Genomic DNA, 22,192 nt, shown 5'->3' on the forward strand with positions numbered 1-22,192 from the left:
AAGTGCGGAAGTGTGCCTGAAAGAAGGTTCAGAGTTGAGAGTGAGAGGCAGTAATGCAGAGAGCAGTTAACAGAAGGGTGATGGAGGCATAGGCTGAAATGAAAATAATGTTGACCATAACAAACAATGAGAGAACACTAGGTTTGTGTGAGGTGGAAGTGAAGTTGGGTCCAAAATAAATAATGTTACCTTGTAACCAGAAATAGTTGAGAGGTCCTGTATGCTTCCAGCTCAAAATAATTTTCCAGACAAGAAAAAGCAATTGTTATCTTTTTATAAGCTAGAGTGTAACCTGTCAAAGTGTTGTCCCTAGTGGGAACTAAGTAATTTCTGAAATAGTTCAGCTATAAAATGGAACAGGACCTGGCACCAATTAGAGAGTACAGTTGATTTCAAGTAAGATCCTCATTAATGTCCACAAATAATATAGGTGATAAATACAAGCATTTTTTGGTAGAGGCTGGGGGAAATCTGTTCCTTGTGCCAATGTAACTATCATCTTGACAGACTTTTTGCCAGATTATTATTTGAATGTATATTTAATGTAAAACATGCAACCTACTCTAATAAGAGCACATTCATAATTTTTAACACACTAATCCGGTCCAGAATTCACTTGGCTTTGCTCCTTGGTAAGGGATACTTTAAGAAGGAAATGTTGGACTGCATTTACAGTTGGCTGAAGTTTTCAGTACAACATGAGCAGCTGTAAAAGCCAGATTTTCTGCAATAAGTAAGGCTGCTACAATCCTGATGTTACTTTGATTTTTTTTTTAATGAAAAAGCCCATATACAGTTTATGACTTCTCATACAATTATTTATTTTAGCAAAAAGAGATCTGCCAAACACAGCAGGTAGTTAATATCCAATTCAGACTGAAACCACTACATTCAAATAGGAAAAGCACTACTGGCTACATCCTTTGGGATTCTGTGATTAATATATACAGAGATGTTAGTGCTGTCTCCTTGTGAATGTATATGTAATATACTTTATGAGGCATTAAAAATCTTCAATCCTAAATAAGGCAAATCAGATGATTTAACTCATCCCCTATTGAAATATCTCCCTTCTTAGCTGGAGATGAAGCATGCTTTTATGGGTTTGGCAGTGAGCTGGGATACTTTTATGGATCTGGTAGAAGATCCCTGGCTCACTGGTATGCTGGGTGATCATGGTGCAACCCACACTTACACAATAGGTACTCTGTCCCCTGCTAGTGGCTGGGACATACACAGAGGTTTGAGTATGCTACAGTCTTTGAGTGAACAGGCCTGTGTCTTTTAGCTCTGGCAGTAGAGGCTCATGCTTTTAGATCCAGCGGCCCAAGATACCATCCCCACTGCTGACAATTGACCCAGCAGCCTCGCGTTACACTGGGAAATTCACTTACTCTTTCTGTGCCTCATTTCCCATCTGTAAAAAATAGGGATAACAATACTTCCTTCCCTCACAAGAGTGCTGTGAGGCTAAATACATTAGTGATTGTGAGACACTCAGATACTGCAGTGATGTTAGCCAGGTAAGTACCTGGGTAGATAGCACAGAACAATATTACTTTCCTACTCCAGATATCGCCTAGTACTTTACAAAGTGATATGTTAAATATTGATAGCGTGGAGATTATATGCAAATAGAGCCACTATTAGGTATTTATCAATACATTATAGTACTCACTCAGGCTTGGATATTAGAACCTGTTCTTGGGCAGGGCGTATCCCCCACTCATTTTGAAAATGTGTTACATAGTTGGATTAATGTACTAGTCTAGTTTAAAAAATCACCCTTTACTTCTTATCACAGGTGTTCATTAGTTTGTTCCCAACCAAACCTAGTAAGCCAGGTTTTTATTGCTCCCAGCCTTTCCAGATTTGTGTGTCTATCCATCACAAAGTGCTTATAACCATAGGAAAGATGGGCTGAACCAGTTTAGCAAAATTTAGGTCCCATGGTGAACAGGAGTGTTGGAAGCTCATAGAGAAATCCAGGTGCGAGAGTGTGGTGATGGTGGACTTCAGAGGATGAGGGAGTTTTCAGAAAAAATAGTTTTATTTTTAACATGTGAGCAAAAATAAGTTAAAATTGTTATATTAAGCTACTTTGTTACATAAAATCTGTGTTACTCCACCAAAGAAGTATAGTTAAAAAAGCATGTGTATATAGTTGTCTCTCTCACACTCACACACACGATTTCCATAGTGATTCCATAGTTAAGGTTGCCCTGAGATTTGCTCTTGAAGCAGGACTAAAATAACTCTCTCTCTCTCTTTAATTATTGCTTTTAGTCTCCAAATTTGGCACCATTTTTTCAGAGGCAATTTAATTTTTGATTTTGTCATTTTAGAAAAATATTTATGAACTTTTGCAGAGGAAACAGTTTAAAATGCTTCTCACATCAGTGTCCATCAGCCACCTTAACCATTCTAATCAGCACATTTGAAGCCAGCCATTGTTAACATTTGGCTGTGCAGTCCATTTTCGTAGTCTAACAGTAAAGAACAATGCTTCCTTCTCTCCTCCAACAGTACATTTCATTATAAGATAAGGGGACAGGAGGCTGAAGACCTACTACGGGCTCCTGCTGCCAGGAAGGAAAGTTTAGTGCAGATTACTTGCAAGGCAAGTCACAAATCTGTGATTCTATCTAAATATGCCATTGTCTAATCCATGATTTTTGGCAAAGAGCCCTAAAAATCACAAGAACTAAAATGCTAATGAAATTTGTGCTTCCAAGATCTCCATTTACATGATACTGACATTGTAAAATGCACATCCTACCCTTGGAAACAGGTGATTGGACACTAAGCTGACAGAGACCGAGTTTAACTAGTAGTAGTATCAGTAATCAGGCCAAAAAGGGGGGGGAAATACATTCCCTGCCCTAAAAGAACTTACCATCTAATTACACATTTGATATGACAAGGGAGAGCAACAAGACACTGGGAGAGGCAAACTAACTCCCTAGGATAGGAAATACAGATAAAGGAGATAAAGAAAAATGGAAACCTCCTCTTGCTAAAAGCTTCCTTCTTCCTGACCCTGAAATAGGTGTCTTGTATTCATTTAGCAGAGGGGTAGCCGTGTTAGTCTGAATCTGTAAAAAGCAACAGAGGGTCCTGTGGCACCTTTAAGACTAACAGAAGTATTGGGAGCATAAGCTTTCGTGGGTAAGAACCTCACTTCTTCAGATGCAAGGGTATTCATTGAATTACAAAGTTAGAGGGCCGCAGACACTTGTACCATGGTGTGATGAGCACTGTATAAATGCTTAGATGGACAGAAAGAAAGAATACAGTGGATTGTCAGATGTCACGAATCTGTGCCTTTGCCATGTATTTATCATAGGAGAACTTCTCCTGGAAGCTTTATATTACATTGAGCCCAAGACAAGACTAAGCGGTCCATGACCTCATAAGTAAATTGTAATAAATGATTATCACACTGACCTACTTTACTGAGACAGATTGTTTTGTTTATTTTTGCTATGCAATAGCCTATAGGCATGGTTCTATATCATGACACCAGGGAATTCTATAACATTATAGATATCTGCTGCATGTTCAACCTGTCTCTGTGATGACTTGTCCTGTCCTCAGACCCAGACAACAACTCTTTATTCTGAATATGGAGATTTACATCTTTGGTGTAAAGGAGACAAATTTCCAGTCTGGCCAATGATGTCAGGGTATGAACAAAATGCAAACAGCAGCACATTGGCAGCCCAAAGATGTTACAACACAGGACAAATCTTTAATTTAAAATGAAAGCCTTAGAAAGGGAACACATAAAGGTGGCAGTTGGAAACAGCTGCATTGTGATTTCTTTTTTGTATCCACTTTCATTTTAAAAAATAATTTATTGCCTGATAGTTGATAATGTTTTAAAATACAATATTGTGTGCCCATAAAACTCAACCGACTTGTGTTGCATAATTTCTTATAAGTGGAACATTTTCCACATTCATACTTTGATATCCAAATGTCAACCATAAATAAAGCAACAAATACTAGGATTAACCCCGGGCCAGTTGGAATATCTGTCCCTTTCAGCCTGGCTTGTTTTACAACTTCTATGTTACTATTAAATTTCATTAGAAATTTACCAGTACACCCTGAGAATTCTTTCACCTGTCTTTCCATTTGAAAGCCTTTACTGGGAATAGATGTTTCTCCTTTCTAATTTTTATAGACATTTTCTCCATTTCTTCCCATAGATTAGAATGTTAGGGCTGGATATGCAAGTCCTATAGCTGACATGTATAATGTCTGGACGCTGTAATTAGGTTAGAAAGGAGTAAATGTATGGAAGGGTCTGCCACCAACCTGAGGAATTTTGTACTGAAAGCTAAGCAGAAATGTTTTTTAAATATAATTAATTAAAGCTGCCTAAGATCCCATACCAATAAAAGTATGTGATAGATTAAAAAAAAATCAAAAATAAGTAAATAAATTCTAAAACTATTTTAAAATCCATTTCTCTTCTTTACCTCCCAAGACCTGGGCTCAGGTTTCCCCTTCCTTAGTTGACTGAGAAATATAAGTAATACAGTTTCCTGTGTGCTTTTGAAGGAGTGAATGAGAACTTAAGAGATACTCGGAATCATGAATTTAAGCCTGGAGCTGTGAAAAGCCATTGAGATGATTTTAAATGTCCTATGCTCCATAGGAGGTAAAGCTTGCTTATTTTATTCATGCTAGAAGAAGAGTTGACTTCAGAGTACCCATGTGAATAAGGCGAGCAGGATTTTGCTTTAGAACATTTGGTATTCAGCTAATGATACACAGGGTGAATGCCTGAAAACAGTCCAGAAACAAAAAAGAAATACTGAAATAGGACTATACCCTTGATATGACAAATGAACTCCTTGGTACTACTGGGGAAAGGCATGACCCCAAATCTTTTCAGCTTCTGGCAACTAGCCCCCTAACTATAGCAGCAGAATGGGGATAGGTCCCTCAATGTACAGGAAATAAATAGTGGTTTCATAAAACGATTGGAGATACTGACAGTAGATTAAACATACCAGACTGAAGATGTATCTGTGAAATATTACAGGGGTTAGGTCATGACTAGAATGTTAACAGTAGAATGGTATCAGAGGGGTAGCCGTGTTAGTCTGAATCTGTAAAAAGCAACAGAGGGTCCTGTGGCACCTTTAAGACTAACAGAAGTATTGGGAGCATAAGCTTTCGTGGGTAAGAACCTCACTTCGGTTCTTACCCACGAAAGCTTATGCTCCCAATACTTCTGTTAGTCTTAAAGGTGCCACAGGACCCTCTATTGCTTTTAACAGTAGAATGCTTTCTGAAACCAGTCCCACACCTAACCCTTTCATTCACAGCTTCCTTCCCATAGTGAGATGATTTAAATTGAGCATGAAATGACATGCATAATGTAACACAAATTTAATATAATATAGTACAAACTAATAATTGTTGATTTTTTTCTGAGATTGTCTGAAATAACTGTAGTGAAATTTATTCTGTGAACAAAAGTTAGCTGTCCTTTGATGAGCTGAAATTGTGTATTTGAAGCACCTTGTAAAAGGTGATGTGCTGTATACCTATAAGAGTTAAAATAAAGTTTAAAGACCCTCCCCCCCGATTAATGATTTATACAATAACTGGTGTAATGTACTAGCTACTGCACTTCTGTAGCCCTTCCCGTTGTTTAAAGGACAGCTCAGATGTTTAAGATACTACCTCCGATGATTCACCCACAAAGAGGATAAATAGGCTTTACACTACTGAAAACCAAGAGGTCTATGTTTTTGGAGCAAGTCTGCTAGTTCACACAGTTGAGGGGTGTATATTACGCAATACACTAATTACATTAAAGTGTTTTTTAATGAGACTATCATTGAAATGTGGTAGTGGAGGTATGAACTACATATTAACTGTAAAAAGAGCTGTTATTGAAGATTAATCTCTGTAAGATATAGATTTGACTGTAATGAGGCAGTGAACAGCAAGACAGCCTCTTTCACAAATGTAGATTTGGGGTAAGAATCTGGATCTTGAATTGTAAATGCTTGAATAGAAAGGAGAAAAATAGTGTATGTTCCATCAGCCACATTTCAGGCTTTTCTTCCTGTTCTGTACTCAGGCTATTTGTAGATGGGTTCAGTCATGTTGGCTCAGTAATGGAAAAGTACCATAGCTTCTCTGAAGTGCTTTTGATTTTGACCCTGTGTAATCCAATTTTTTGGTTAACTAGATCAAGCCAAATTTTCACTGAGACTATGACAATAGTGTCATCAACCAGTAATCTGTCTGGTCCCTCCAAAGCCGCCTTCTGTTACTTTAGTAAATGTAGTGAATCTCTGTAGAGTTCCTTGTTGTGCAAAATATATGTTAGGCTTAGATCAAATCCTCCTCATGCTCAATACACATTTCATTATATAATTAGATGCAAATATGATATCCAATATTCCTGAGCTCCACTGGGTGTGACTTGGAACCGGGCATACAACTACTTTTTTAATCAACCAACCAGGCGTCTGATGATAGTTAATGAAGAGTATTTTAATTGGCTCATTGAGAAAGAAGTAATACTTAACATAGCCTTAATGCACAATTAGATTTACATACAGTACTTAACACTCATGTTACAGACGTTTAGGATAATTTTCCCTGAAATATTCTCTCATCTTTTTCATTGTATTTTCACTGTTTTGAGCAAATGACAAAGACCTTCTTATCATATTTTTCTCTCTATTTTTGGATGGCATCTCAGCAACTTGGATACAGTATTCTGCAGTTTTCTTTTCAGATGTAAAATCAATAGCATCAATTCATTAAGAGGGGGTTTTTCCCCCTGCCTGGATGTTTGTGGCCACCATTTCTTATGTTTAACCAACCATCTTACATTCATGTTGATTTTTAGTTCTTCCTTAATTTTTCCTCTATTTCTTCACTTTTAATTTCTTCTAGGCATGGCAAATCAAATAAATAGAATTCATACTGTAAATAAATAGAATTCATTCATTGCTAGTTGGTAATAACTAAAACAGTAATCATTCATTTGCAGTATTGATTAACAGCTTTCACATTCACTATAGTTAGAATGAGAAAATCATCTAATGAAATCAACACTGAAGACCAAAAATTGAAAAATAATAAGCTCTAGCCAGCTCTGTATAGCACCATGTGATCAGATATGCTACCACCTTCCAGAAGTTCTAGCAAACCAGATCCCACTATCAGTTCACAAGTCCATCCACTTTTGTTCCTGTAGCATCCAATGACAGTTGATTCCACTCACTAGCCATGTCCCTCTCTGAAAACTCTGATGACCCCACCTGTTTCCTGTCTCCAAATTTCTAGACAGTTTAGAAATGTTCTTACTGTTTCCTAATAGACAAAAAAAAATGTTCTTTAAACATTTTACTTTAAAGTTTTTATTCTCAGATTGAAATTCGAACCTGATGTTTCCAGTATCAAAACACTTTCAAATGTGTTATGATTACGTAAATAATCCAGAGTGATATAGACATTCAAAAACTGAAAAAGCATGAAATCCGTGTCCTCCTCCAAAAAACCCCAATGAAACCTGATAATTCCCCCCCAAAACTCTACTGGATTAGTAAGAGGGAAAGAGTTCTGTAAAAAATGGTATATTTTTCCAGCTTTATCCCATGAAGTACACATTTGAAAGTGTATCAGAAAAGATGATACTCAACTGACAGTGCCTAGAAACAGCTCCAGCTTTCAATTTGTAATGCATATAGAAAAGTATTTGACTGTTAAGTAACCAGGGGTGTGTATTACAATAACCCAGTGCTTTATATAATTTGCACTCATTGACAATTATCTTAAAGAAGTGTGCAATATACCATACATTGCCACATACACACTGAGCTTGTGTTTTTCCTGTACATTCATTTTTAATCCTTGGCAAGTGTACACGACAGACACATCGTCATATTGTTTCATTACAGTAGTTTTTGTGGGAACAGTCCTGTTGCAGTGAGCAGCAGCTAGTTTTCCTGGTGTTAATGAGGCCTATCAAGAACATATCACAATTTATAGCAGCTGTGATGAAGATGGTATGCATTTAAGGTGGGATTTTCAAATGCTCGCAACACACTGGCCTAATTCTACTGCTATTGAAATCAATGAGAGTTTCACCATTGACTTCAATGAGGAGCAGAGTGAGGCCAAAGCTGAGTGCTTTTGAAAATCCCATCTTGCAGGTTCTGCTCCCTCCCAATGAGTTGGAAAGAAAGACATTAATGCCCTTACTGAATTCCCTGCCATACTGGAAATCACTGACTCTGCTCATGTCCCTTTAGCTTTTCACACACACGGCCAAACGCTGAGGTGGGTATGCAGGGATACTCCCGATGGCTTCAATCAGAGTTTCCCTGAGAAAAGACTGATTGTGTCTGGCCCTTCTGTGGGAGTGCATAGGACACAAGAAACTTTCCCCACTCTTGAGCAGCCAGTCCTATTATGTGGGCTTAAGTGCTGGCTGTTTACAGAGGGGTGAATTTTCACCCCTTATTGATTTGGGCTCTTCAACAGTTTAATTTTTTATAAAAGCTTTTCAGTTCATCTAGAATGGATTATAACCTGACACGTCTTTCCCCACTGGAGAATGCTGATACTCACTGTAAAGGAGAATGTTTTTACAAGTGGACCACATTTACAGTGGCATTCCTAAATTTAAAGTATTTCATCAGGTACAGATATATGTGTATTTATTATGCTAATAACTACTTGCAGTGAAGTTTAAAGTATGTTATTAGCCTCAGTCTTTCTGGCATATGGCCTACAGGCATTGGCAATCGTGTTGCTTGAGTTATGAATTTTCTTTTCATTTTTTTATAGTGAAAGAGCTGTGCAGTGTAACTTTTAAAGCTGAAGTATACTAAAAAGCAGTGATGCAGGTGAAGCAAACCAGGGGGAAAGGCGCAACATCTGGATTTGGATTTTCTACAGCTAAAGGGCTGTAGTCTTTAGTTACTTTCAAAACCAGAATAACATACAAACCATGCACAGAGGGCAGTAATGTTGTGACACATGAAATCCACAAACTGGTTTATGAACATGCATAAGGTTCAAATTAAAGTTACTCTGCAAAATGTACAGCATAATATCTATAGGCCTGATCCTACTCCCATTGAAATCAAAAGTAGAGCTGGTTGAAGATTTTCATTCAAAACTTTTTTTGATGAAAAATTGCTTTTGGAAATTTTCCAAATTAAAAAAAAAAAAAATTCTCCCCAGTTTTCAATGAAAACCCAGACTTCTATTTTCTAAATTCAGCTTCTTCCACCGCAGAAGTTCCCAGAATATGGTTTTCAGACTGCTGGTGAGCCATAGAGCATTTCCAGGTGGTCTGTGTCGCTGTTTCTGCCATCTCAGTCTTCATACTTTGAGGCTTGCAGCTAGTGGTAGGTGTTTCAGATGTTCTTTCTGACCAACTCAACCAAAAGCCCAAACCTTTTTCTTCCTTCTCATGGCTTTGATGGCTTCAGGTCTGACATGACAGGAGTTTCTTTGCTCTAAATTCAGTCTTGTGGACATTTCTGGACAGCCCCAAACTAATAAGGTAACAAACGTGCAGGAGGACACAACCAATCTGCAAAGCAACCTGAAGAGATCAGAGCAAGGCTGGAGGAACTGGAACCAAGGAGAGGTGTTTTGGTGCTAGGAAATGAAAAGTGCTATTGGAAACGAACAGCACAGATGCAAAATGGAGAGCCATAGCTAAGCTGCCATACTCATTGTTTAGACAAGTTTATTTTCATATTGTCTTTTTAATGCTGCCCTACTAATATGATGCAAAAAATCATTTAGTTGCTACAAAGAATGTATGGTTATCAAGATTGTGAAATGACTTGGTCTATAATAAAAGTCTGACACACAGGAAAGCTGGCAGGAAACTGAAACTTCACCTACTGGCCCATTCACAGGACCTGGGCACAGCTCTGAAAGCAGAGATCCCTATCAACTCCAGTGGCTACTTATAATAGTCCACAAGTGTGTCTTAAGGAAATGCTTCATAATATAGAAAAAGTTTGAAAGCCGTTGCTCTAAAGCACTAGCAATTGCCTCATAATTCTGGTTTTCAGGGCTTATTAATCTGCCTCAATTTTTGTCCTTGTGCGTCTTATACACAACTAACTCTTTGCCATTTACAATTTGAATGGATGAAAAAAATGGGCAGCTCACTGTAAAGTGTAAGTAAAGTGTGGGATTATTCGGTCAGCTTGCCCTTTTCTCACCCTGGGAACATGGGACAGATTGAATGAAACTGACATGCATTAGCAAGCCTGCCTAATTGGGCACGAAATGTTTGCAAAGTAACACTATCCCAAACCAGATATGGATTCCAAAGCACTGCCATTAACAACTGTTGATCAATATAAATGATTATGGCATTTTAAAAATAAAATTGATTACCCTTGACTGAAGTGGAAGGGAGAACTCCCATGTGTCATGAGGAATGACTATCCAGCTCCATATGAAACAGAGTTAGTTAAATGACTTCATATTTTTTACTGATGCTGCAGAGGTCTTTTAGCTAAATGCTGTACAGTAGACTTGGAAGTATTGATGATGATGATGATGATGATAAGCTTATGGGTGAAATCCTGACCCCATTAATGTAGACATGGTGGCAAATGAGGACAAACACAGGGGTGGATTTTAAGTAGCAGACTGCAACTTTATTAAATTTAACATGGGGAAGAGGGTGCTATCCACCCTATTAGTCACCCAGATTCTCACCAAGCAGGTATTTTAGGTGGTTCCAGTATGGGGGTTACAGGGCTCCTACCTTATAACACATACTCAGGGTAGACTCTCCTCAGCTTACCCCTAGAACTCAGCTTGCTCTTCTGAGTCCTACCACCCACCCATCCCCCTGCGAGGGGGACCTCGGCCCACGAAGGCTACAAGGTCTGCCTCCATCCCACGAGCACAAGGCTAATCAGTAAAATCCCAGATCTGTTAGTTCTGGGAATGATTCCTTTTAGCCACAGTGGAAACTGGCCGCAAGTTGCAACAAACTAACATCCTTACCAAGTGCTATCATAATTATTCAATCCTATTCCCCTTTTACTTAACTGCACCTCCAGGGTGCTGCAAAGAAGGTGAAAAACTCCTTAGGCCTCTGCCAATTTGACCCCTCTGGGAAGAAAAAATTCCTTCCTGATCCCAAAACAGATGGTCAGTCAGACCTGCAGCATTGGCAAAACACAGCTCCAAGGCTTCGAGTACTGGATGGGGAGGGTGAGGCTGCTGGAATGGCGCCATCAGAGGTTCCATGTGGCCCATGTTAGAGTTTAAGTTAATGAAAGAGGAGGGTGAGGGATCAACCAGCTCTCTTCATGCCTAAGCCAGCTAATGAGTAGCTAGAGATTCTGTAGAGGAAGGGACCCCTGCATTCCCTCAGTGTGTGTTCGCCTCCTCCATTCAACAGGGCCTGTCCCAGCTGCTGATGGTCCCATCGAGTTTCCCACCTGCTGAGGCTGAGGTGGGTGGGTGGCACTGAAGTCAATGGAGCCACGATTTCTCCATATATATATTTAACAGATCAAATCAGCACACCTGGATACACAAAAGTTCTTTTCTTTTTTAATGACCATATTTCCTAGCAATTTCCTCACCAATGAGATTTCATTAGGGTATAGAGAATTTAAATGAGCTGATGGAACATTTAAATGAACTGAAAGCAGAAAATAAATTTAGCTACAACTTTTTCCCCATTCCCCAGGAGACCTTCTTGAGGAGTACTTTTTACGGGAAAAGTGAGAGCAGTCAGTGTATATTGCATGTCTTCTTTCTAGCAACCTTTATGCCCAATTCAGATGTTTGTCTATGGGAATTGCTGTATTGCAAACTAAGCAGTGTTCTTGGTAACGAGAAATACATCAGGTAGTTGAATGAAATGTACTGCTTGTTAGAAAGAAAAAGAGGGAAGTTGGAAGTTTGACTTCAATGAAGCTTTGCTGATTTATACCTGGAAGGAATTGGCCCTGTATGTTCAGACATGCCTCCTTATCTTGATGATAGAACAGCAGCAAAAGAGCTGAAGTAAACTGAGAATCAGTACAAGGAGGTGCTGCAGTTGGTTATTGATGAGAACAAGAAAGATTGTAGATAAGATCAGAATTTAGGATCTTGCTATAAGAATTACCTCATAAGAAAGTGAAAGATATTTAAAAAGCTATCTGTACCTAGTTTGCCCTTTAGTTGACAAACAGCGATCATAAAGTTAGGAGCAATCTGTAGAAAGTAGAGATATTAGCTGAGATTTTTAATGACATGCAGGCAATGTTCCCTCAATTTTTTTCCATCCATTATGTGCAGCACCAATATCGAGGTAATGTGAGGATGTGCGCCACCAATAGAAACAAAAAACCTAGATATAATATATATTTTTAAAAAGTTATATATATATATATATATATATGGAAGAAGAAAGAATATTAAAGCAATGGATAATTAACAAGTTGCACGGCTTCAGATGTTTATTTAATATGAACTAAAATAAAAATAAAATTAACACTGCAAAATTTTCAGTAGCCTTTTAGAATGTTACATGTATCTATTCCTTTGAGGCATAAAACAAAATTATCCATTTTCTTGACATAGGAAATAAAATATTTTATCATTAGTATTGATGCATGAAATAAAATAATTGTTATGCTTTCTTTATGCTTGAAATACGCCGACCTCTATGGGGGCCTCACAAACTCTGCAGCAAGGGGTTTGGCATAAGAACGGCCATACCGGGTCAGACCAAAGGTCCATCTAGCCCAGTATCCTGTCTTCCGACAGTGGCCAATGCCAGGTGCCCCAGAGGGAATGAACAGAACAGATAATCATCAAGTGATCCATCCTCTGTCACCCATTCCCAGCTTCTTTCAAACAGAGGCTAGGGACACCATACCTGTTCATCTTGGCTAATAGCTATTGATGGTCCTATCCTCCATGAACGTATCTAGTTCTTTTTTGAACCCTGTTATAGTTTTGGCCTTCACAACATCCTTTGGCAAGGAGTTCCACAGGTTGACTGTGCGTTGTGTGAAAAATACTTCCTTTTGTTTGTTGTAAACCCGCTGCTTATTAATTTCATTTGGTGACCCCTAGTTCTTGTGTTATGAGGAGTAAATAACACTTCCTTTTTTACTTTCTCCACACCAGTTACGATTTTATAGACCTCTATCATATCCCCCCCTTAGTCGTCTCTTTTCCAAGCTGAAAAGTCCCAGTCTTTTTAATTTCTTCTCATATGGCAGCCATTCCATACCCCTAATCATTTTTAGTTGCCATTTTCTGAACCTTTTCCAATTCCAATATATCTTTTTTGAGATGGGGTGACCATACTGCACGCAGTATTCAAGATGTGGGCATACCATGGATTTACATAGAGGCAATATGATATGTTCTGTCTTATTATCTATCCCTTTCTTAATGATTCCCAACATTCTGTTTGTTTTTTTGACTGCCACTGCACATTGAGTGGATGCTTTCAGAGAACTATCCACAATGACTCCAAGATCTCTTTCTTGAGTGGTAACAGCCAATTTAGACCCCATCATTTTATATGTATAGTTGCAATTATGTTTTCCAATGTGCATTACTTTGCATTTCTCAACATTGAATTTCATCTGCCATTTTGTTGCCCAATCACCCAGTTTTGAGAGATCCTTTTGTAGTTCTTTGCAGTCTGCCTGGGACTTAACTATCTTGAGCAATTTTGTATCATCTTCAAATTTTGCCACCTCACTCTTTACCCCTTTTTCCAGATCATTTATGAATATATTGAAAAGAACTGGGCCCAGTACAGACCCCTGGGGGACACCACTATTTACTTCTCTCCATTCTGAAAACTGACCATTTATTCCTACCCTTTGTTTTTCCTATCTTTTAACCAGTTACCAATCCGTGAGAGGACCTTCCCCCTTATCCTATGACAGTTTACTTTGCTTGAGAGCCTTTGATGAGGGACCTTGTCAAAGGCTTTCTGAAAATCTAAGTACACTATATCCACTGGATTCCCCTTGTCCACATGCTTGTTGATGCCCTCAAAAATTCTAGTAGATTGGTGAGGCATGATTTTCTTTTACAAAAACCATGTTGACTCTTCCCCAACAAATTATGTTCATCTATGTGTCTGACAATTTTGTTCTTTACTATAGTTTCAACCAGTTTGCCCGGTACTGAAGTCAGGCTTACCGGCCTGTAATTGCCGGGATCACTTCTGGAGCCCTTTTTAAAATTTGCATCATATTCGCTATCCTCCAGTCATTTGGTACAGAAGCTGATTTAAATGATAGGTTATAGACTACAGTTAGTAGGTATGCAATTTCACATTTGAGTTCCTTCAGAACTCTTGGGTAAATACCATCTGGTTCCGGTGACATATTACTGTTTAGTTTATCAATTTGTTCCTAAATCTCCTCTAATGACACCTCAATCTGGGACAGTTCTTCAGATTTGTCACCTAAAAAGAATGGCTCAGGTTTGGGAATCTGCCTCACATCCTCAGCTGTGAAGACCGATGCAAAGAATTCATTTAGTTTCTCTGCAATGGCCTTATCGTCCTTGAGTGCTCCTTTAGCATCTCGATCATCCAGTGGCCCCGCTGGTTGTTTAGCAGGCTTCCTGCTTCTGATGTACACCTCTACCCTGATATAATGCGACCCAATATAACACGAATTCTGATATAACGCAGTAAAGCAGTGTCCCGGAGGACGGGGCTGTGCACTCCGGTGGATCAAAGCAAGTTCGATATAACGTGGTTTCACCTATAACGCGGTAAGATTTTTTGGCTCCCGAGGACAGCGTTATATCGGGGGTAGAGGTGTACTTAAAATTTTTTTTGCTATTACTTTTTGAGTCTTTTGGCTATCTGTTCTTCACATTCTTTTTTGGCCTTCCTAATTATATTTTTATGCTTCATTTGCCAGAGTTTATGCTCCTTTATATTTTCCTCACTAGGATTTAACTTCCACTTTTTAAAGGATACCTTTTTGCCTCTGACTGCTTCTTTTACTTGTTGTTTAGCCACGGTGGCACTTTTTTGATTCTCTTACTATGTTTTTTTAATTTGGGGTATACATTTAAGTTGAGCCTCTATTATGGTGTCTTTAAAAAGTTTCCATGCAGCTTGCAGGGATTTCACTTTTTGCGCTGTAGCTTTTAATTTCTGTTTAACTAACCTCCTCATTTTTGTGTAGTTCCCCTTTCTGAAATTAAATGCTACAGTGTTGGACTGCTGTAGTGTTTTCCCCGCCACAGGGATGTTAAATTTAATAATATTATGGCCACTATTACAAAGCGGTCCAGCTATATTCACCTCTTGAACCAGATCCTGTGCTCCACTTAGGACTAAATCAAGAATTGCCTCTCCTCTTGTGGGTTCCAGGACTAGCTGCTCCAAGAAGAAGTAATTTAAGATGTCAAGAAATCATTTAAGGTGTCAAGAAGGGATAGGTGTGGGGATTTGAAGGGGCACCCCCTGCCCCAGGGTTACGGCAGGGAGAGAGGACTCCCCCAGCCCTCTCCCCCTGCAGCAGCCCTGGAGCTGGGAGAGACAGGCACCTTTCCCCGCAACAGCCCCGGAGCTAGGAGAGTCTCTCCCTGCTGCAGCCCCGGGGTTGGGGGAGCAGCATCTCCCCCGCCGCAGCCCCGCACACCCCAAGCTCCCCCACCAGCACCCCCACCTCATCCCACTGCCATCTTCCAGGCTCACCTGTGGCTACGCCCTCTGTGCAGTGTGCACGCCTGCGCAGCTCTGCTAATTTGCAGCCGTTGGTAGGCTCTTGTGCAGCCGCACACCTTAGAGAGAACACAGCATGCAGGTGATTTAGACACAGAACTTCCATAATTTTTAATCCACTGCTGTGAAGAATCCCAACTACTGGTTATTACACATGTATCTAATTATAGGAATGTTTCTGTAGCTTTTGTTTTTAAACTAACAAAACTTCTAGGCCACTGAATTTAGCATTTTCTTGTCTTGTTATCAGCTAACTCAATCCCCATCTTTTCTCTGAATTTTCTCATAGACTCAATATTATTATTATAATTTTATTTTATTATTTATTTGTATGTATTATCCAGAAGGTCAGACTAGATGATCATAATGGTCCCTTCTGGCATTAAAATCTATGACTCTTAGTGGCTCTAGGTTCTTGGAAGCCTTCAAGCAACTCACACTTTCAATCAAGTTTCCTGTAAGTAAGGAGGGTCTCAGGTTAGGTTTCTGTGCCATCATCAAGCAACCCTTTGAGGCCCGTTAAAGTAGCTTCTCTTCATTTTCTTGTCAGTCAAACCCCTTTCTTGGTGATTATCACCTCTTACTAGGACTGTCAGTGAATTAGGAATATGTCTTGCAAGGAGCCATTCTTAGACCTTTTTCCAGATACAAGAATTGTATAGACAGCACCTGAATCTTCACCCAAGGATAGGGTGACCAGATGTCCCGATTTTATAGGGACAGTCCCGATTTTGGGGTCTTTTTCTTATATAGGCTCCTATTACCCCCCACCCCCTGTCCTGATTTTTCACATTTGCTGTCTGGTCACCCTACCCAAGGACTGTTCTCCCTTCCACATCAATCAGGAGATCAAAATAGGATTTAAATAGTGCATAGCCCTTATGTTTAGGATGAAATTTGACAGGTTTATTTTCAGCTGGGGAGTACCTTTTTAGGGAAAGTTTGAGCCCAATTGGTTTAGCCTTTCTCAAGAACAATGGATCAAAGCAGGGCTCAACACTCCTATGAGTGCAGGTGCATAGGGAGGAAGGCTGTTTAGCACATAATGGAACTGGTTTTCCAATTTTCATTTTTAAAAACTTAGGAAATTGCAAACAAAAACTATATTAAAAGAACGTTCAGTTTGCAAAGCGAAGCACCCAAAAAGAAATGGCCCTCTTTTGCGCATGCATTGTAGTTTAACGTTCAGTACTGTTTTTTAACCAATATACCATAATACATTGCCATTCTTCTTTATAAAACCACAGAAACATGTTTGTGGCACGCTGTAGTAGTGATTACTACCATACTATTTCTGTAATTTTGAGTGCTTCACCATGCAACCTTATTGTTCTTTTAGGACAAATTAGTAAACATATTTAGAGGTTAATTGTAGCTTTGCATCAGTCATCATTTGTGGTCAGCATGTTTTTGTGCTGCCCAAGCAAAAGACCAGGAAGCACATTATGACTGGAGACTTATGATCTGCCCTACTGGTTTCTCCCAGCCCTTTACCTGACACAAGTACATCTTTCTCATGGCAGTGCAGCTGCATGGGCTGGAGCATTGGGGGAGGAGCCAAGCTACCACAGATTTCCACTCTCTCCCTGCCCACCAATTTGGGTTGGGAATATAGTGGCCCCACAAAATGTGTTCCTCCCTCTGGGCCGTGACCCAAAGAGGCATATCACAATCGTGTGAATCATCCCACAGGTTTCAATAATGCCAGTTGTGTCACATTTCTTCTCATGAGCATTTCTAATTCCTCTTGTAATTTCAGTTTCTAGCATTGGCATAGAGGCAGTGAACATTTGGCTTCTCTTCAGGTCCCTTGTCATCTTGATTTAATTTTCCTGTGACACCTTCCATTTGATACACTATCTTTGTCCCCTCAACACTGACCCTCGCTATAGTTTAATGCCTTCCAGACTAGTCTATCTTCGCCGTCATCCAGAAGATTTGTTCCCCTACTACTGAGATTGAGGCCGTCCAAAGTGTACAGCTCCTTTTTCTCATAAAAAGTAGCCCAGTGTTCCATGAAACCAAACCCCCCACTTTATGTCATTTACCAGGAGATCCCACTGAAGACAATGAGACTTACTTCTTTAAGGCTATTGGGAATTCGCTCGGCTGCTAAGGTCTTAGAGCAGTGCATCATTTTACATGTCATGGGACCAAATCCTTCCCTTGTCTGTGTACGTACAACTGTTGTTCAATTCAGTGGGAGCCCTTTGTGCACAACTGAGGGCAGAATTTGCCCCAATAATATGTGTTGCAACAGCTTGACATAATAGAAGGGTGAGTTATAATTAAAGGCAGCATGAATTCAAATTTAGTGTTTATTTATATTTTCCTTTATCAATTGAAATCAGACCTTCTATATTATTTGTATAAATAGGAATATCTTTTTAAAACAATAGTAAAAAAAAAAGAGGGGGGGAGGGGGAATTCATCCCATTAGCATGGAATGAGATCCATTGGCCCATAACACACTGTGAAATAAACCATTCCACTCTTTTATTGCCATCAGAGCAGTTCCAGACTTTTTGCCAGGAGTTTACAAACTGTTCTTACTACTGACACACATTCCATTTGGCTGGGAATTTGTGCAGTAAAAATAGTACTACACATTAGTATTCCCACTGCACAAGCATCTTGGCAAGTGGAATAATTTATCAGTATGTAGTAAGCATACTACATAGCTCATTTCCTGTACTTGGACTTGTATTCATGACTGCACAAAACCCCCTTGCTCAAGGTTGATATCATAATTTCTTGGCTGGACCCATTGTAATGTGCATACAGTAAAATCTCCATAAAAAAACATCTTTATGAAGCTACCTCTTGTCTTAAAAGACCATCCCAAAGAATCCCCTAATGTACTAAGCACAATTCTGCTCCACCTGTTAGAAAACCACCTGTGTCAAACAAACAGTTTTTCTCTGTCCCTGGTGTGGTTACTTAAGATAGGTTTGTTGTAATAACAAAGTCCCTCTACAAAGCCTGGGTTTTACATAATATACAATACCTACAGTAGGGAAAGCTGAGTGCATTAACCATGTATGAAAATACAATTTTTAAAAAAAACATCAAATGGATGTTTGGCCAGCAAGGCTATCTAATATCAATTTGAAAGATAAAGTTATTAGTTTTACCAATCAAGTGTCTGTTTAAAATAATAATAATGATGATAATAAATTGTACCTCTGCTGAAAACGTCCATGTCAAGTTTCAAGCCAAATGTGAATAAAAATGGCTGATCAGCCTCTTTAAAAAAAAAAAAAAAGGTTTATAGTGAAAACACTGGAAACGTTGACAGAATCTGATGTTGCATCTGATGAAGTGGGTTTTAGCCCATGAAATCTTATGCCCAACTAAATTTGTTAGTCTCTAAGGTGCCACAAGGACTCCTCATTGTTGTTTTTTAGAATCTGAGCTGTGGAGGTGCTGCCAGGTGACACTAATTACAAACAGGCTTTTTGCCAAGTGAAGTGCAGCAAGTTCAGTTGACTCTCAGGTGTGGAGAGTGTTTTTCTTAACCCTATTAGCTGTTAGTCTGTTGGCCCATATGTTGCCCAAGTGGGGTTAACAGAAATCTACTGCTTTTATTCTTTGTGACAGTTTTGTACTGTGCATTACATGTTGTGTTGGCCTTTATTACAATATAATGAGGACAGACATTTTTATTTGCATGTATTGTGGCATAATTTCATTTTACCATGATTTTAAATGTAAATTGCTTTCAACCAGCGTTTTGGCCTGACTCTGTCCAGCAAGTGTCACAATCAATGGTACAATCCATATTTTTTGGAATTGGACATATCCCTATATGTTTTGGAAGTTGGCTTGATACATGCTTTCTTTGTCAAGGCCTGATCAAAATCCCACTGAAGTAAATGGAAACAACTCCTGTTGACTTCAGTGAGCTTTCAGACAGGCCCCAACTACAATAAAGTAATATAACTGAGAGACTAAAAAATTAATACCTTTGATTACTCTTTGAAATTTCTGGGACAAGATAATAAAAGTTGTTATTGTAATCAAGATAATAAATAGCATTGTACTGTGGTAGATTCTGACATTTGAATATTTGTTTTCATTCTGAATCAAAACAAAAAGTCAAAATGTTGAAATTTTTCTTGGAACAGAAATTCCAAGCAATTTTGATTAGGAAACATCAGAATTGTTTCATTTTGACAGTGTCCTAATATTTTGTTTGGATAAGGTCAAAACATTATAATGCAATATCAAATATAGCTCTATATGAAATATAATCTTATAATATCATAGTTTAATGTGTTAATATATAACCAACAAAATGATAAAATCAAACCTAAATGTTTTGATGTTTTTGAAATGAAATGAGAAAGTTGAAAGAATAATTTAGTCCAAATCAACGTTACCCTGAAATGTTTTGATGTACATGAAACATTATTTTTCAATGGAAAATTGTTCAATTGAAAAAATTTCAACCAGCTCTACTGTTAACCCTTTATTGTTTGTGAAAGCAGGTTTTAGTATTAGAAACTGGATAAAAATAAAAACGTTACTTTTAATCAGAACTGACCACATCCACAGCTTAAGCTTAAGTTGACCTCACATAGGGAGAAATTTGCAGCCTCTGGAATACTACAAATTTCTTTTCTTTTCTTTTTTCCAGTTTCAAAGCAAACAATTTCATGTTGTTTCACTGCATAAATACACACTGGTAAACTTTGTATCAAAACTCTCATAAATTATAAGTGTTCTTTAGCTTAGTTTTATGTCATACACATCCATTATAGAGCAGTTCTGACTCACAGGTGAATCTTAAGGAACTCACACATAGTCATTTAATCTGTAGCCACTCTGTGAAACAGAGGTCAGAGAAGGCGCATGGTTTCCCTTGTAGGCAGTTGGTGGTCTATATGAGGGAGCAGCCCTTGTTGTGCTCCTTGGTTGTGGCTGGTAAGGTAGGTTGTTCCCAGTACTCTGGCATGATGTACACAGTAGAGCTCCGCCAAGTATAGTCAAAGATGCAGAGAAAAAACCGAGGTAAAGAGCTTGCCCTATCTCATACTTCATCCCGTTGGGAAGCACGGGGTTGTAAAAATCTGTAACCACATCATTAGTAGTCCAAGAAACAGGAACCAGGCATATGAGACCAGCCAGGATGAAAAAGATTCCACCAGAGACAGCGAGAGAATTTTTGGCAGTGGCCCCTTTGACACATCGAGTGCAATGCATGCCAATAACAGATACCACACATGCCAGTGTGGAAATAACACAGGAAATCACCATCATGGCACGAGCTGCTTGAAGGTCCCGAGGCAGTGCAAGCTGAGACCGATGGACCTGGCACTGGTAGATGCCAGTGCTATGCCAGACACACTCCATCCAGAGCCCTTTCATGTATGCCACAGCTGTTATAATATTGGTGCCTACGTGTGCCGTCCTCCACCAGTGAGGCAGAATAGTAGCAATTAAGGTTCCAATTAGACCAAAGAGACTTAGTAAGAAGCCCAGTAACTGAACAGCCATGCTTGCCATGTTAATGTTTGTCCTAATTATTCCATTTAATAATGTATCTCTGGTTGGCTTCCTTCTGAAAACACAAGCTTTTCCTGGGAGATATGCAGCAGTTTTACTCTGACACCTTCTGGACTCCTAATAAAAGGTAATTGAGGAAAAAGAAGTTAAATATTACCTAAATGCATTATTTTTCTAACCAGTAAGATGCATTTCAAGTGCAATTAGCATAGTTATGGCAGTTAATGATATTTTGTGGAAGCAGTGGGAAAGTAAGCTTCCCTCTTCACTTATGTAAACAGGCTTCCATGGCCTGTTGGGAAAAAAATTACAGCAAATTATGAAATTGAAAAAATATTTTCAAATAAAATATTCTTCTTACCAACAGACTCCTCAGAGAAACATGACTTCCTTTCTAAAGTAGAAAATTAACAAGTGTTAACACTTGAATTTATAAAGCAGACACCTGAAAGCTACTTTACATGATGAAAACATTCCGAAGCTCATAGCAGGACTACAAAAACAATAAGGGTATATTTGCTCAAACTAGAGAGCAGAGAGAGTGATTTAAAATCTGTGGAAGAGGATAACAAGTATTGGATTAAAGTTTCCTTCCCTATCCTAGTTGCCAGTATTTCTTGAGGTTTTATTTTAATAAAGCAACTCAAAGAGGAATAACTTTCATTAGTCCCTACGGAGACTCAGTTTATGACTTCAGTTTGTGGACTACATGACAGCATGTTAAACCAGATGTGCATCACCGCATCTTCTGAGGAGCAATGCCTCGCCATTTCAGAAGAATATCTCATAACAAATTCTAACATAAAAAGCCCTTGCAAGAAATAGGAACTCTTCCTTCTGTATAAATCTTAGTTACAGTTATCTATACTAGATTGTTGCCTTGCAAGGTCAGTGTTATCTGTGGGGGCAAAATCTTTCTATGTTAATATATAAAGTACTCATGCA

At 38.8% G+C, this 22,192-nt stretch overlaps 1 protein-coding gene across 1 annotated transcript; it reads right to left on the reverse strand.

The window, feature by feature from the left end:
* Positions 1-20,536: 20,536 nt before the first annotated feature.
* On the reverse strand, positions 20,537-21,247 carry CLDN14 (claudin 14). Its single transcript, XM_065423589.1, has one exon. The coding sequence runs from the start codon at positions 21,245-21,247 to the stop codon at positions 20,537-20,539; it is 711 nt and encodes a 236-aa protein (XP_065279661.1).
* Positions 21,248-22,192: the final 945 nt, after the last annotated feature.

The sequence above is a fragment of the Emys orbicularis genome, chromosome 1, assembly GCF_028017835.1.
Source record: "Emys orbicularis isolate rEmyOrb1 chromosome 1, rEmyOrb1.hap1, whole genome shotgun sequence".
In the NCBI taxonomy this organism is placed as follows: Eukaryota; Metazoa; Chordata; order Testudines; family Emydidae; genus Emys; species Emys orbicularis.